The 17,829-nt window shown below is 38.2% G+C and overlaps 1 protein-coding gene and 1 long non-coding RNA gene across 2 annotated transcripts; one reads left to right on the top strand and one right to left on the bottom strand.

Annotated features, from left to right (window-relative positions):
* Positions 1-215: 215 nt before the first annotated feature.
* Positions 216-1,276, bottom strand: LOC134298728 (uncharacterized). Its single transcript, XR_010005818.1, has 2 exons — positions 936-1,276; positions 216-342 (listed from the first exon to the last, which is right to left on the bottom strand). It is a non-coding gene; the product is annotated as an uncharacterized LOC134298728 (long non-coding RNA).
* A 4,329-nt stretch (positions 1,277-5,605) lies between these two features.
* On the top strand, positions 5,606-12,260 carry LOC103278771 (WAP four-disulfide core domain protein 5). The gene is made up of 4 exons (XM_008110080.1): positions 5,606-5,805; positions 8,596-8,739; positions 9,433-9,577; positions 12,136-12,260. Exons 1-4 carry the CDS (start codon positions 5,721-5,723, stop codon positions 12,143-12,145), a joined length of 384 nt encoding a protein of 127 aa, XP_008108287.1. The 5' UTR covers positions 5,606-5,720; the 3' UTR covers positions 12,146-12,260.
* Positions 12,261-17,829: the final 5,569 nt, after the last annotated feature.

Genomic DNA, 17,829 nt, shown 5'->3' with positions numbered 1-17,829 from the left:
TAACTGCAAATAGATAACATGGCATGGCCTCTCCCCTTGCCTTCTGAAGAAACTGAAGAAATGGCAAACAGCTATTTAATGCTCTTTATTGGGAAGCCAATCACACAGTATGCTTTTTACAGATAAGGGCTCAGAAAATTTTGTCCAGTTGCAATCAGAAAACTCAATTTATTCATAACAAAGAAATAACACAACTCAATAAACAAAACCAGAAATGTTGTTGCATGGGCACAATATATTTAGAACCATCATTCAATCTTTTTTATAAGCCAGTAGAGGGAGGCAATGGATGGTTTTTCAAGGCATGATTTCCATAGGTCCACACCAAGGTATTAGTTTATCCTGAAGAAAGAAAAAGAGAAAAAAGTCACAAGGAAGTCATTTAAAAATGCTTCTTGTGGGAGACCTAGATTGATTTTCTATCAAGGCTTTTTCTCATCTGACTTTATTAACAATGACAATTGGAGATAAACTATAATAATGCTATGACTACACTGGTGTATTCTAAAAGATACAAAGCTTTCTCATGAATACTTTCTTCTTCATAATTCACATGATTGGCATTATGCCATCACACCCAGGCATCTTTTAAAGCTTTGAGATGTGCTTCTTCCTGTGCCCAGGTGAACTGCGGGAGCTTACTTAGAAGCTCTGGAAATCCCAGTAACCAAAGGCACTTCAAATTGAACAATCAAACAAAATTTTATTTTCACAAAGTCCATGGCAGACTTGGCACACGTAGTTAAGGTTGCAAATATAAACAGTCAACTTATAAAATCTTGCAGATGTTTCTTTCTTGATTTTCCCCTTTAGTTGCTGGTTAACTTCCTCCAAAGGTGAAGAAATCCTGAGAGGAAGTTGAATAGTTTGTCCTTTGGGTTATTTCTCAACTATGCTTCTTCAACATACCCAATTCCCTCTTCATAATCAGTTACCTTTTTATAGGATTCACACAACGAAGAGAACAGGGTTGATAACAGCATTTCTCTGGCCATGGGCAGTTTGCATCCATTTTGCATGTATCTTTCTGAGGTTCAAGACACCCTATTTCGATAGCAGGAGGACATATTCCAGGTCTCACTGTAACAAATAACAACATCAGTATGTAGAGACAGAACAGTAGTTGTTCATGGGCAGCACTATTTTTAGAGATGTGAGCAGAGGAAATATTTGGTTCTTAGTAGATATAGTAGACTACCATCAACCTGGATTTAGCAAGTGACAAAGTTGCTGAAAATCCTACCTACAGTATTTGGTTGGATGGAAATTATTATTATTATTATTATTATTATTATTATTATTATTATTATTATTATAATATTTTATTTCTTACACACCTCTCCTCATGTCTTGAGGTGGGTTACAGAACAATGAAAACACATAAGAAAGCAAAAACACCACAAATACACATATTAAAACGTACCTTTATAAAAGTTACACACCAAATAGAGGGAAAATGTTCTAATTATTACATTCAGGAAGTAGAAAGAAGTCGATTGTTTCGAGAACATATCTCAGAGCTAAGTATCTAGGGATGTATGGATCATTCTATTTCTAGCCAATCATTCTATTTCCTTTTCAAATATGCTCTTGAAAAATTATATTAATATGTTTATATACACAGACATTTTCATGGTCAGTTCTCTGTTTAAAATGCATTTCTAAACATATTCCTTGAACACAGAAAGGACATAGGGTGCTTTGTGAACACAAAAGGCAACAGATAACCATCTTTAGCAGCATTTACTACTTAATAGATCTGTCCAGACATACCCGTATATTATGTTCACATGAGATTGATTCACAACTGAATTTTCAAATCTTTGACTAGAGTTGAGGTGTGCACCTGGAAATTGAGTACTGGCCATGACTCGAATCAGAAGAGAGAGAAAGTAAGAGAAATGAAGAGTAGCTGTGTGCTTGCATTTTCTGTTCAGGAAAAGGAATTTCCTGTACAGAAAACAATACTTCTGCACTGTGCTGTTTCATCCACATAACATGTAGATAAAGACTTCTTCCTGGACAACATTCTCACAATTTCCCATTGAAAACAGCCTGTATTTCTTGGACAGAAAACACTATTCCTTTATAGAAACCAATGTGCTGAAAATTGCATTTTCTGCATGGGAAATAATGTTTCTGCACAGAAATTATAGTTTTGTATACTGAAAACACTATTTTCTGCCACAGTCTAGTGCAAATTCTGCACAGATTAAGGTATGAATGGAAAAGATTCATTTCAATCTTTCGTTCCATCTCTATTTTGAGCAGACAATTTGTGATATGTTCCAGGTATCACACCTAGACAAATTCATCACTGATGCTCCATTATGTATATTAACCAAGTCAGCAATACTGCACACTTTTTAATCCACTTAACTCCACTTTTCTCTTTCCCAACAACTAAGGGACTGGAGCCTGCCTGTTGCTTCGTACCATGAAGCCTTGAGATAAATGCCAATGGATACAGACACATTTTGCACCTACCTGGTCTCTTTTCCAAACATGCAGGTGGTAGCTCCATCCAAAGGACTAAGACACTCAAAAGAAGGTAGCTATAAAGGGTCTTCATGGCAGCTCCTGATTCTGACTTACAGTCCTTATGGAAAACAAGACTTTAAATCTGTGTCTGCAGAACTGAAACTGAGGTAAATCGTACTCAGATTATTTGTGAGTTTCGTTAAATATAACTGTAGAGTTGCTTGGGCAAGAAACAATCTTTTGCTCTTCCTCTAGAAAGAGGATGAAGTACATGCCTCTTGTTAAGACTTTAAATAGGTTTCTCCCTACATGTTGCAATTGTAATGGCACTTTTAACATATAAGCAATGCACTTATGTGAAATGCCACTATGTTACCAAATTTAATTGGCAAAATAGCCTTGGTAACATGGTACATAAACCCTCAAACATCCATCACACACTTTTTCTATAAAGATAACATTTAAAAAGTTTAATTCTGTTTCCTTAACACATGTTTCAATATCAAAACTTGCTTAACAAATGTTCAATTTTATTCACTACAAGTATACATAATTCAGAATGTGCTCATTTTATCTACCACTCAATATTTGTCTTGCCTTGGAAAAAATATTGTTACTAAATGCAAAATAAATTCTAATAAATTTCTGTGTCTTGTCAAACTGCACGACTTTGTGGTTATCATCTCTGTTTTATCAGTAATGTGCTGAATATAACAAGGTAGCAAAGAAATAACTTGATTTCATAATCAGAATGAGTAATTTGGCTGCATAAACAAAATTTATTTAAATTATGTCTTAATTTCTTTTTAAGTCATTAGAGGGAAGAATGGAGTTATTTTCCAAAACAGTTTTGATGCGCCTCATGAAATTAATAGATTCTGAAGAAAGGAAGACTTGCAGTCAAACAACTATATTAGTAAGATTTCACACAAATTGTACATAATGTTCATATTCAGATTATTTTAGCTTCCTGATTTTATTAGATTGGGAATACATAACAGTACTACAGAATACAAAAAATCAAATTTCATAACTGGAGCAGGGGCCATGCAGGGTTGCCAGCCTTGCCATCGGTTTGTCTGCACAGCAAAATGTGAATGGGTGCAATATCTGTCTGTGAAGAGAAGACATAAAATACATTTATCAATATTGAAATGATAAGGACAAAGGGGGGGCTCCTTAATGATGGTCTCCTTGGCAACTGTGTGTGCAGTGATCTTATAGGATCAGCAAGTGAGGAGTGGTCTGGTAGTATAATTTAGCACAAAACCCTCAGAATAATTTCATTTATTCTGGCTGTTTAATGAGTAGTAATCTGAATGAGCTATCCAGCCATGGAGTTTCAGAGCATTGTCCAATCCAAATGATAGTTCCTTTTTTTTGGATTTCTGAAGAGTTTTTTAAAAAAAATTGGCACTAAGTTAGGAACTTCATCACCATTTTAACTGCCATAGTTCCATCTTGTGGAATCCTGAGATTTATAATTCTCAGACAAACAACAAGAATGCCTCCAAAAACTATAAATCTCAGGATTGTATGGGATACAGCTGTGGCAGTTAAACTAGAATCATAGCATTATAACGTGTCCTGGTAAAGCACTAAATGCATGGATGTAATACTTCCAAATGGTAGTAACAATGAGGGCAAAATCTAGGGCACTTGGAAAGCAACAGGCAAGAAATGTTGGTGAGAGGTTGCTTTTCTTCCTAGAACTCTATCATCAACAGAGTTGGGAAATCTGAACTCATTTTCATTTCCAAACCACATTCCCAGTATTAATCAATTGGACTATAGATCAGATATATCTTATACAAATACTAGTCCTTCTAGAACTTAGGAAATCAAGGAAATTAGGAAATCAAACCTAATTTCCATACACAACTACTCAATATTAATCAATAAGAATGCATTTCTCTATTTCATCACAGGCCCCTTCCACACAGCTGTATAAAATCCACTTTGAACTGGATTATATGGCAGTGTGCACTCAGAAAACCCAGTTCAAAGCAGATATTAGGGATTATCTGTCTTGATATTCTGGGTTATATGGCTGTGCGGAAGGGCCCTCAGTTATAAGAATGGAATGAGGACATGAATCTGAATCTCTCAAATCCCACTCCACTATTTTAATCATTAGAACACGCTTGATGTATGATGTCCATGTTGTCCTGTTGGCACAACATACAAATAACTATGCTGATTTCTACAAAGGATCAGAGGTTGGGGAATGGACAGCAACTATTTTGTAGAAACTAGAGGGATGCACCTGTTTTGGTTTCATATTCATTATGAAAGGTTTCATTTCTTCTTAATTTGTCACAGATCAATCCCTTTATTTTCATCCACTTTATATAATTCTACTGGAACCTGCATTGTCTTCTAATCTTCTGACAAATCTAAACAAAAGAAACAGAATGTGGCAGTCATCCAATGGAATCCACAAGAGAAACTGAAGACACATATCAAGATGCTAAAAGATTATTGCTTTAGTATTTTAAAAGTTCAAAGATTTTGGCCTTTGTAGACTTCCATGGTTTTCCCTTGGGGCTATTAGAATCAAAGCCTAGAGATTGCTCAACCTGGATCTCTCTGATCATTTACTAAACAGCTGAAAATACAAAAGACTATCCGCTACTAGGCATATGGAGAACACTTTTTGGAGTGGTTATTTACATTTTATCTCAGTCTCTCCTGCCACACATAGATTTCAGAGGCAGTGACAGTATGAAGAGACCTGAATATAGATGACCACATCTCCTGGTCACCTCAGGCTTGTGTGAAGAAAAACCCACTTATGCTAGTAAGCTAGTAAGTATGAGTTCAGAGGCTGGGGCGATGGGTGATATCAGTTGCTATGTTGTTGTTGTTGTTGTTGTTGTTGTTGTTGTTGTTGTTGTTGTTGTTGTTGTTGTTTTTAAAACTATCTAGTATTCAATATCACATTCCTGGAAGTCTTCATGGTGAAAGAGAGATGCAATCAAAGTCCATTTTCATGGTGGCATGAAGTAATCAAATGCTTCCCCATTTCTGTTGTAAGAGAGGATTTTTTCATAAACCTGACAGTTGAGTGCATCTTGCCCAAGCACCTTTGGGCAAACCTGACAGTTGATTGTTTCTTGCCCAAGCAATGACACAGTTATATTTAACCAAACTCACACATGATCCATGTACTATTTGCCTCAGCTTCAGTTTTGCACGCTAAAGATTTAAAGGACTGAAAACCAAAATCAGAAGGCACCATGAAGATCCATTTCAGCTTCTTCCTTTTGAGTGCTTTAGTCCTTTGCATAATGTTGCCACCTGCAAGTCTGAAAGAGCGATTTGGTAAGTGCAAGATGTTTCTGTCTCCATTTTTATTTTTCTCAAGGGCTCATGTTGGTATCCAGCAGACAGGATCCAGTTCCTGTATCCAGAAGGTGCACAGTTTTTGAACATCTGAAATCTCAAAGCTTTGCAGTTCTTACATTGTAAAAAAGGAAAATGTTTTGCTAGGCATGCATGCTTCCATCTCAGTTACATGGTTTACTACGGCAGAACCCATTTTAGAAGACTCATGTGACAACATCTATTAGTCTGTGAATGGTAAAACAACACAATCTATTATTATTATTTCAATTAATTTTAATACTATTGCCTTTTGCTTATTTATATTTTGAAAACTTCTGCTTTATACATTATTTTGATTGTATTTTATATTTCACTTATACTATAAATCATTTAGGTTGTATATTTAAGAAAGGCAGTATCTAAATTAAACAAATTAACAAACAAACAAGTAAGTAAGTAAGTCAACTGAATTTCCTCAACCCTTGAACTCTTTATACAGTTCTTTCCCATTCTCTTGGTTAATGGATCATTAGAGGTAGGAGTCACAATGTATATGTGTCTTTTTCAAATACTTTCTTAGAGAAGAAATGTGCTATGTGTTTAGTAAACGTAGGTTCCTTCCACACAGCTGTATAAAATCTACATTGAACTGGATTATATGGCAGTGTGGACTCAGATAATCCAGTTCAAAGCAGATATTGTGGATTATCTGCCTTGATATTCCAGGTTATATGGCTGTGTGGAAGGGCCCTCAGTTGAAACACAATTCCACAAGCACTGCATTGGTAACTGTCCCAATTAATCAGTATTGCTAGCAACTTCTAATGGCGTATTTATGCTGCAGAGTTAATGCAATTTGACACCAAATCAACAACCATAGTTTAGTGCTACAGAATTCTGGGAATTGCAGTCTTAGAACGTCTTTGGCCTTCTCTGTTAACTCACCAAATCCTAGGATTCAATTGTATTGAGCCACGGCAGTGTCAAACTGTATTAATTCTGCAGTGTAGACTCACCTCTTCATACGGCCCTTTGCCCACCTATCAATAAAATAACAAGACCAGACAACTGTGTTGAGATAAATATGGGCAACTTTTATTAAATTATTACCTATTTAAACTTTCTTCATGAACTGTAACCAGCTAAAAGTGGGGGTTTCAACTTGATGTTGTGTAAGCAGAGGCAGTGGCCATCCCGGACCCACCCCTCAGTTGACATTGGGCAAGACACCTGGTTCCCCGCATAACTCAGCATGAGTCATAACCAGAGGAACCGCTTAGGGAAGCTGCATAGAGTATTCAAACCCCAAGATGAGAAAAACTTCAGGGATTAGAATTTCCCTGCAGCCCCAAGGCCATTTCTGTTTGCCCCCACCTTGGTTGCGGAACTCACTGGTGTGGATTTCCATTCCTGGCCTTCACCAAAATGGGTGCCTTAGGTGCACACTGAGATGTAAATTGTATCGTCTTATTCAGCATGACAGCCTATTTAATGGTTCCACCTAATACCAATCAACCCATTAACCTCAACAGTGTGGGGTAGGTGAAAAAAATCCCTATTAAAGGGGGGGGGACTCCTACCCGGCCACAAAGTGTCCCCTTGGTACACTGTTTTAGGGTGGGAGAGTGGGCAAATGTTCGTTGTTCCAATGCTGGAGTTGAGAGGAGCGGACCCACAAAGTGTTGTGCTCCACCCCCTTTACTTGGTCTCTTCAGTGGGGAGGGCAAATAGCCCTCCCCTTCTAGGCATGGTGAGAAGGGGAAACCCAATTTTGGCTGTGCCAATGCACTGGCAAAAGGGAAGGCACGTGGGGTGACTTGTGGCGCCTCGCTTGTCATCCATCCTACCCTCATCACATGGAGGGGATGGGAGAAGGTGCCTTGGTACCCTCTTCCTCCCCCCCCCCCCCCCATCAAATGGCAGAAAGGGAGGCATCACACATTGCCCTGTTGCCCTTTCTGCCATCACACTTGGAAATTGAAGGGAAAGCGCAGGTATCTCCGTTGGAGCCACCCAAACTACACTTTCCTCCCTGCACTTTTGGCACTTCCTCACAACTTTGAAAGGAAAGTGGGTGGAGGTTGCCATGCATCGTGTGATGGCACATGGCAGGCCTCGTCCTTGCCACAAAGCAAAGTGACAAAATGGGGCAAAATGCCCAGTGTGAAGAGGTAGTAGGTCCAGGGTCTGGTAGTAGCTTCTGCAAGAACAATCTCTTTCAGGTGATAGTGGAATTTTGCTGGTGACACAAACTTCACCATTATAGACCTTGATTATGTAATAAACTTTCATATAACATTCCAACCTCCCTCAAACATTTGTCCTGTTAGAAATCTCTGGCTTATAATGGGCAGCTCAGTACAGATCTTTCCTGATAGATCAATTTCTAAGTCCATAATGATTGCACAGGATTCAGTTGCTGCAGGGTTATTTTTCTCATATTTTATTGATTTGTTTTTTTATTTATTTGTTTGTTTTACTGGATTTATATGCTGCCTTTTCCCAGAATGGGACCCAAGGCAGCTTTCATAATATTTAGATTGATATAATGATTCCTTGCAGTTATGTTTTTGATGGTCTTATAGTGTAAATTTCCTTCAAAATATTGCAGAACAATGAAAGCCAATATAACACTGTTAATTGAAAATGATTTTGTTATTACTTGCTTTCTACCAAATCTTGGAAATATTACTTTTTCTACTAAAACATCCAGAATCCTCTTCCGAGCGTGGCCACCAAAATATATTTTTGGAACTCTGCTTCTGACAGTGCTTTTTCATATTACAGGAAAACCAGGTGTCTGCCCAAAACAAAATTGTTGCAGATGTCTTAATCGTCAACCGGATAGATGCAGAGATGATCGTTCATGTGAAGGAAAACAGAAATGTTGTTCCTCTTGCTGTGGAAAGCACTGTATGAATCCAGAACAAGGTGCTTTGAAGAGTAACATTTGCTAGTAATAAATGGGGGTTTAAATCCAGTGGTTCCATGAAGTTATGCCCTTATTTTTATTTTTAATACATCTGCATACCTCTCTTGTCACATTGTTGCTGGTACAAATGAAAGTAACTCTATACACAAGTTTGTCTGTTGGATGGATGCATTACATAGCTAGTGCTGCTGAGAACTCTTACTTATTGCCTTTACCATTTCCAAAATACCTCATGTTCTTTTTGTGTTTAAAAAGGGTTCGACATTCATCCTATACTTGTACTTTTGAAGGAGCATGCATTTAAAAAAAGAATAAACACAGTTTAAATATATTCATATGTAAACATTTAAATACAGATTTTCAAGAGCATATTTTAAATGGACAACATACTAGGATTGACCAGAAATAGACTAATTCATCCATCCCTAGTCAGTTCAGTAATGTGATCAGGAAAAAAGGAACCTCTCTCAATTTTTGTGATGGGGATTAGAATATCACTCCTTCATTTTTTCCCTACCAAATTAGGCAGGATTTTCAGCAATTTTAAGGAGGGGTGGGGTTGCTTAATCCAGAATATACCTAACAAGAGCCAAGTGTTTCCCCTGCTCATAGTTCTAAAACCAGGAGAGGCAGAGCTGCACATGAATCACTACTGTTTTGCTTCTATAAATTGTTGTCATTATTTGTTACAGTGAGACCAGGAAAATGTCCTCCTGTTATCCTCATAGGATGTGTCAAACCTCAGCAAGATAAATGCACAGTAGATGCAGAATGTCCACAACCAATGAAATGCTGTTATAAACCCTGTTCTCAACGTTGTGTGGATGTTAGAAAAAGGTAATTGCACATGAAGTCATACGCAGTTGAAAAACAATGCAAGAGGAGAACAATATCAAATATGGGCAAAACTGTTTGAATTTCATGGGCTCACCAGCCATGTGAATTCTGTCACCCATGGGCTGTATATATGATCCATAAACCTCCAATGGAAAAATAATCAGTTCACAAACACTCATTTTCTCTTGAAAATTTTCCACAATATTTGTTTATGAATTACAGCTGCAAATTACACAACAAACAGTTGTCAATAATGGGAAAGAACCCAGCATTTGGACTGTACTATGCCATACTAGCCTCTCATTAATATTATGCCACTGTGGATGTTTTTACAATGCCCAATAATGCAGGCTGGAGCCAGCGTCCAAAATTCCACATTCACCCAACATGGATCCCATGAACTATCTTGGTAGTGGGAAGGTGTCCCTACTGCCCAGCTGTGCTGAGACCAGTTCAGTGCTTCTGGGCAGGAGCCCAACTGCCACCCCCTCTCTCTCCTTGTCACTGCCAGCTATAGCAGGAAACCCTGGTCTCCCTTCCCCCAGACTCCTTTGCCAGTCATATGGTACAGAAGGAGGATGAAAAACTTTCAAACTTCAGGAAGGTCTCCCTGTCACCACTGGCAGCAACATGGAGGGAGAGAGTGGAAGGAGAGAGCCACATGACTATCCCCAGGCCGCCGGCGCCCAGAGAGTGTCAGATGGCTGTTGGGACACCTGCAGCTGGTTGTGTGCACTGCCATAACTCAGGGCAAAGCCCAAATCCTGGTACGTAATGCAACTCTACCTGGATTAAAATAACACAGGAGAAAGCTTAGATTAAACCGGACTAGCCTGCATGTGTTGTATAGCTGATAGCAGCCTGATCAACAATCACACTGACATAAGAAAATAAAGGATTGATTTCCAGGTTATATAAATACAATCTAGAGTACAACCTGGAAGACAATGGCATAAAAACAGTAATGATCTCCTGGTCCAGAGATTTAGGGAAAAATATAGATTTGGATACATTGGATAACTTATGGAAAAAAGGATTCAACATTTCAGTTCTGGGTTCTATCAGAGAAAACATGTATGAAATATTATATAGGTAAAAGGTAAAGGCTTTCCCCTGACGTTAAGTCCAGTCATGTCTGACTCTGTGGGTTGGTGCTCATCTCCATTTCTAAGTCAAAGAGCCAGCGTTGTCTGTAGACACCTCCAAGGTCATGTGGCCGGCATGACTGCATGGAGCGCCGTTACCTTCCTGCCAGAGCGGTACCGATTGATCTACTCACATTGGCATGTTTTCGAACTGCTAGGTTGGCAGGAGCTGGGGGTAACAGCGGGCGCTCATTCCGCTCCTGGGATTTGAACCTGGGACCTTTCGGTCTGCAATATTATATAAAAATATTATATAGAAGTTATATAATTCCTGAATTAATGGCTAAGATTGATAAAACCCAACAAGGGGAATGTTGGAGATGCAAAACACAGAAAGGCACCTTCTTCCATGTTTGGTGGACTTGTATGGTGGTTAAAAAGTTCTGGAAAAAGTGACAAAAGAAACCAATGAAATGATTACTAAGAAGAGCAAGAAAAACCCAGAAATGTGCTTATTGGGTTTGTGTCTGGAGAGAATTGGCAAAGACAGTGTAGAAATGTGCCAATATAGTTATGTGGCAGAGAGAATCATTATAGCAAAGTCTTGGAAGGGGAAAAAGAAATACTTACTGTATTAAGGGTTGGAGAGTATATCCAAATGGCCAAGATCTCCAATGGCTTAAGGGGAGGAAACAAAGATGAATTTGCTAGAAAATGGAGACTGGGCTTTGGGTATTTAAAAAAGAAGACAAAATAGATTTTGAAATAGCCAAACAGGGGATTAATTAATGTAAGGATAAGGACAGATTTTTGTTACATACTAGTTCCATGGGTGGTGCGTGGTTCACGGGTGGGAATGGGGAAGTGGAGGGACAGGGGAAATAATACTTGTATTTTGGGTGTTGAATTTTGAAGATTATATGTTGTTGTCTTTTTCCTTATATACCACAATAAAAATGTATACAAAAAAAGTGACACCACCGTAAATGGTTCATGTAAATGGGGCCTATATTACTATAAATAAAAAGGGGAGATGTCGAGAAAGAAGGGAAGTGCAATTTCATTTATTTAGGATTTTTAAAAAATATATGTCTATATATTTGTGGCAATTGAAATGATTTTTAAATTTTTTTTATTCCAATTTGCTCCAATATTAACTGTAAGCTCTGCTGTTTTAGGCCCCATCTTTGCCCCCTTTAGTGGGCAGCTCTTGGACAAAGAGCTCTCTTGGCTCTAAAGCCAAGTACATGATATGGAAAATAGGTTCACATCATGAGAAAACAAAGCATTCATGAAAGAGCTTTAATCTTTCAGATTATGTCAGTCTAGTCCATATTTTTGTCTAATTCCAAATGTCATTGTTAAAAAAGGCAGAGAATAAAAAACCTTGGCAGGAAATGAATATCAAAATTCACAATAAGCATTTTTAAATGGCTCACACGGTGACTGTTCCTTCTCTTTTCCTTTTTTCAGGATGAACTAATATCCTGACATGGACCTATGGTAATTATGCCTTGCGAAACCATCTATTGCTTCCCTCTGTTGGCTTAACAAATGATTCGTTAATGGTTTAAATAAACTGTGCTTAAGCATCAGCATTTCTGATTGTGTTTGCTGAATTGTGTTTCTTTTGCTATCATTTAATTGAGCTTTTGTGTTTTAACTGAATTTTTGGATCACAACTGAGCAAATTTTGTTTATGCAGCCAGATAGCTCGTTCTGATTATGGAGCCAAGTTATTTCTTCGCTACCTTGTTATATTCAGCACATTACTGATAAAACAGAGATGATAACCACACAGTCATGCAGTTTTACAAGACACAAGAATTTATTAGAATTTATTTTGCACTTAGTAACAATATTTTTCCCAAGGCAAGACAAATGTTGAGTGGTAGAAAAGATGACCACATTCTGAATTATGCATACTTGTACTGAAAAAAACTGAACATTTGTTAAGCAAGTTTTCATAGTGAAGCACGTCATACCAAAACGGGATTAAATGCATAGCAACTTTTAAAATCTATATATATAAAATGATAAAGTTGTTTGCGCAGTGACTATAACAACAAAACTAAACATCCCAGAAATACGAAATTTGGCAACACAATGCAAAAGGCTTGCCTCCAGGTTACAACAACACAACCACACCACAAAACCACAATCCAGACCCACAAAACTCACAACAACGCATCATGCGATAACAACACAACTAAACGCCCCAGAAATACAAAACTTGGCAACACAATGCAAAAGCCTTGCCTCCCAGTTGTAACAACACAACCACACCACAAAACCACACAGGACCCACAAAACTCACAACAATGCATCGTGACTATAACAACACAACTAAACGTCCCAGAAATCGAAACTTGGCAACACAACACAAAAGCCATCCCTCCAGGTTGTAACAACACAACCACACCACAAAACCACAATCCGGACCCATAAAACTCACAACAACGCATCGTGACTATAACAACACAACTAAACGCCCCAGAAATACAAAACTTGGCACACAACTAAACGCCCCAGAAATATAAAACTTGGCAACACAACACAAAAGCCTTGCCTCCCGGTTGTAACAACACAACCACACCACAAAACCACAATCCGGACCCACAAAACTCACTACAATGCATCGTGACTATAACAACACAACTAAACGCCCCAGAAATACGAAACTTGGCACACAACTAAACGCCCCAGAAATATAAAACTTGACAACATAACGCAAAAGCCTTGCTTCCCGGTTGTAACAACACAACCACACCACAAAACCACAATCCAGGCCCACAAAACTCACAACAATGCATTGTGACTATAACAACACAACTAAACGGCCCAGAAATACGAAACTTGGCATACAACTAAACGCCCCAGAAATACAAAACTACTCACAACAATGCATTGTGACTATAGCAAATACAAAATTTGACAACACAACTCATCCACCTCCCCAATCCCTACATTCACACTTGGCCTCCAAAAAAACAATTACAATAATAACAATGACAATAACAACAACAATAAGAATCAACACCATCACAGGCAAGAAACAGCCAGGCACTGAGGCTGAGAGGCCAGTCAGTGCTACACTGGGCCTCCAAAAAACAATACAGTAGCATCTAACTTATCCAACCTTCATGACCACTACAACAACAATAATAATAAACGCCTACACAGGCAAAACAAAAAAAAGACTATTGTACCACAATAAAAATATAAACCGCACTCAGCAGAATCAAACATTACAACTAACAACAAACCAAAGACAACAGGGATCTCAAGCAATTATCAATCAACACAAAAATTGAAGAAGGTAACAGACTTCAAATACTACTACTAATGTGAGTATAAAGAAGGTGGAGGTCACAGCATAAATACAACCTAATGTAGACTGAACAACACCACCAGACTAAGCCACAGCAACGCGTGGCCGGGCACAGCTAGTATCTATATATATAAAATGATAAAGTTGTTTGCGCAGTGACTATAACAACAAAACTAAACATCCCAGAAATACGAAATTTGGCAACACAATGCAAAAGGCTTGCCTCCAGGTTACAACAACAGAACCACACCACAAAACCACAATCCAGACCCACAAAACTCACAACAACGCATCATGCGATAACAACACAACTAAACGCCCCAGAAATACAAAACTTGGCAACACAATGCAAAAGCCTTGCCTCCCAGTTGTTACAACACAACCACACCACAAAACCACACAGGACCCACAAAACTCACAACAACGCATCGTGACTATAACAACACAACTAAACACCCCAGAAATACGAAACTTGGCAACACAACGCAAAAGCCTTCCCTCCAGGTTGTAACAACACAACCACACCACAAAACCACAATCTGGACCCATAAAACTCACAACAATGCATCGTGACTATAACAACACAACTAAACGCCCCAGAAATACGAAACTTGGCACACAACTAAACGCCCCAGAAATATAAAACTTGACAACACAGCGCAAAAGCCTTGCCTCCCGGATGTAACAACACAACCACACCACAAAACCAAAATACGGACCCACAAAACTCACAACAATGCATCGTGACTATAACAACACAACTAAACGCCCCAGAAATACGAAATTTGGCACACAACTAAACGCCCCAGAAATACAAAACTTGACAACACAACACAAAAGCCTTTTCTCCCAGTTGTAACAACACAACTACACCACAAAACCACAATCCGGACCCACAAAACTCACAACAACGCATCGTGACTATAACACAACTAAACGCCCCAGAAATACAAAATTTGACAACACAACGCAAAAGCCTTGCCTCCCAGTTGTAAGAACATAACCACAACACAAAACCACAATCCGGACCCACAAAACTCACAATAACGCATCATGACTAAACAACACAACTAAACGCCCCAGAAATACAAAACTTGGCAAAACAATGCAAAAGCCTTGCCTCCCAGTTGTAACAACACAACCACACCACAAAACCACACCGGACCCACAAAACTCACAACAACGCATCATGACTATAACAACACATCTAAACGCCCCAGAAATACGAAACTTGGCAACACAACACAAAAGCATTCCCTCCCGATTGTAACAACACAACCACACCACAAAACCACAATCCGGACCCACAAAACTCACAACAATGCATCGTGACTATAACAACACAACTAAACGCTCCAGAAATACAAAACTTGGCACACAACTAAACGCCCCAGAAATACGAAACTTGGCAACACAACACAAAAGCCTTGCCTCTCAGTTGTAACAACACAACCACACCACAAAACCACAATCCGGACCCACAAAACTCACAACAACGCATTGTGACTATAACAAATACAAAATTTGACAACACAACTCATCCACCTCCCCAATCCCTACATTCACATTGGCCTCCAAAAAAACAATTACAATAATAACAATGACAACAACAACAACAACAACAACAACAACAAGAATCAACACCATCACAGGCAAGAAACAGCCAGGCACTGAGGCTGACAAGCCAGTCAGTGCTACACTGGCCCTCCAAAAAACAATACAGTATCATCTAACTTATCCAGCCTTCATGACCACTATAACAACAATAATAATAAACACCTACACAGGCAAAGCAAAAAAAAAAGACTATTGTACCACAATAAAAATATAAACCGCACTCAGCAGAATCAGGCATTACAATTAACAACAAACCAAAGACAACAGGGATCTCAAGCAATTATCAATCAACACAAAAACTGAAGAAGGTAACAGACTTCAAATACTACTACTAATGTGAGTATAAAGAAGGGTGGAGGTCACAGCATAAATACAACCTAATGTAGACGGACCAACACCACCAGACTAAGCCACAGCAACGCGTGGCCGGGCACAGCTAGTTAACTTTATAGAAAGAGTGTGTGATGGATGTTTGAGGGTTTATGTATCATGTTACCAAGGATATTTTGCCAATTAAATTTGGTTAATAGTGGCATTTAAAGCATTGCTTATATGTTAAAAGTGTTGTTAAAAATTGCAGCGTGTAGGGAGAAACCTATTTAAAATCTTAACAACAGGTCCTTTGGCCTTTTTCTAGAGAAGGAGCAAAAGATATCGGACTACCTAAAGTTTTAGGAAGCTGCTCAGATTAACATCATTTAGAAGCCAAGCTGTACTTTTCACTCTATGCAAAAACAATCTTGAGATGTAGGATTTTATCTAATGAGACGGGCAGACTGACATTTGAGGTGGACTATCACCATATTCAAGTGAATACAACATATTCAGAAAACAAATGCCCAATGCTGCTTTTCATTGAATCAGGACATAGTGAAACTGATGTAATACTCTCTTGTCAGTATAATGACCCCAAATGAGAGAAATTCAGACCACTCCCCCATGGTTAGGCTTTTAGAATTTATTGACATCAGAAAATATTAACATGTTACACTTACCTGAATTTGTTTTCTTTTCATTTCACCTTATGTAGAAAATAATGTAAGGGTGAATAAAATATACAAAAGAGTTAAAATGGTGGCTTGATTTTTAATTGGAAATGCAACTTTTCATTCATGGCACCCTTCATCAGAAAAAGTAATGCAAAGAAAGTAAATTCGTAGTGACCAAAAGAAGGAGATTGGCCAAGGTTTAAGGAAACTGAATTTTATTTTCAAATAGTTTAGCATTGCCAAGCATTATTTGTATAATGGAAAAACAGAAAAAACATGAATGGTGGTTTTGATCATGATAGAATCCAATAATTTAATGATGACATGATGTAGTGTTGTCCTTCTTTTCCCTAGAATATCATCTTTATATAGCTCAGCAGGTTTTGTTATATGCATGAAGTTGCTGATATTTGCTGATAGCATTCTTTACCCAACAAATGGATCTATATGAAATAAAAAACATAATTTAAAATGTACAAAAAAAACCCAGCCCACTGCATTTAAGAGGAAATGAGAATCATACCACTGGTTCTAATCATACGTTTGAAGTACATTTTGTTGATTGTTCTAACAAATTCCCTGGCTCCTTCACAATCTTTTTTTTTAAAGGCTTTAATTTAGTCCTGAATGAGGTTCAAAGAACTCCTGCCATTGAGAATTCTTTCAAAATAAATATGCTGTTTATAAGGTAATTACAAGAGGTTTTTCTTGGATAACCTTTTGCTGCCTAGGCTAAAGAAAAAAAATGGCATGGCATTTCCATAATAGATGAAATAAATGTTTGGTTTCATGAATTAGGACCTCATCACATGCAATCCCTTCCCCCACCCCCATTTCCACAAACTTCTAAAACAGTTCCCTGATGAGTCCATGAAACGACGCAGACAGTCATCCATGATTTTTTTTTTGTGTGTTAAGAAGGGTGGGGGGAGACAGGAAACTGGGAGAAATCAACTTCTGAGCTCATGAATCTTGCAGACATGGGAGAAAGTGGGGGAAAGATGTGGGATGAGATTTGTCAGATCTGCCCATGTTGAATTGCTTTAGTAATGTGGAGTATGGGGAATTCATATGGCCAGACTCCTACTCAGCATTGACATTTTGTTCCCAAAGTCCTGCTTCATGAGCATGGCATGGTAATTATTTAAAAATAATTTAATAATTAGAAATACTGAAATTTGTTTTTCCTGTCATTTGCACTACTGCTAGCTTTTTAACTTTGTTTTCCCT

This window comes from Anolis carolinensis, chromosome 4 (genome assembly GCF_035594765.1).
Source record: "Anolis carolinensis isolate JA03-04 chromosome 4, rAnoCar3.1.pri, whole genome shotgun sequence".
Taxonomy (NCBI): domain Eukaryota; kingdom Metazoa; phylum Chordata; class Lepidosauria; order Squamata; family Dactyloidae; genus Anolis; species Anolis carolinensis.
Note: the sequence above shows the minus strand (reverse complement) of the source record. Positions and strands in the feature narration are given on the sequence as shown.

Coding starts and splice junctions, on each gene's coding strand:
- LOC103278771 (XM_008110080.1), top strand. CDS start 5,721: ATGAAGATCCATTTCAGCTTCTTCCTTTTGAGTGCTTTAGTCCTTTGC. Junction 5,806..8,595: donor AAGTCTGAAAGAGCGATTTG/GTAAGTGCAAGA, acceptor TTCATATTACAG/GAAAACCAGGTGTCTGCCCA. Junction 8,740..9,432: donor CTGTATGAATCCAGAACAAG/GTGCTTTGAAGA, acceptor TATTTGTTACAG/TGAGACCAGGAAAATGTCCT.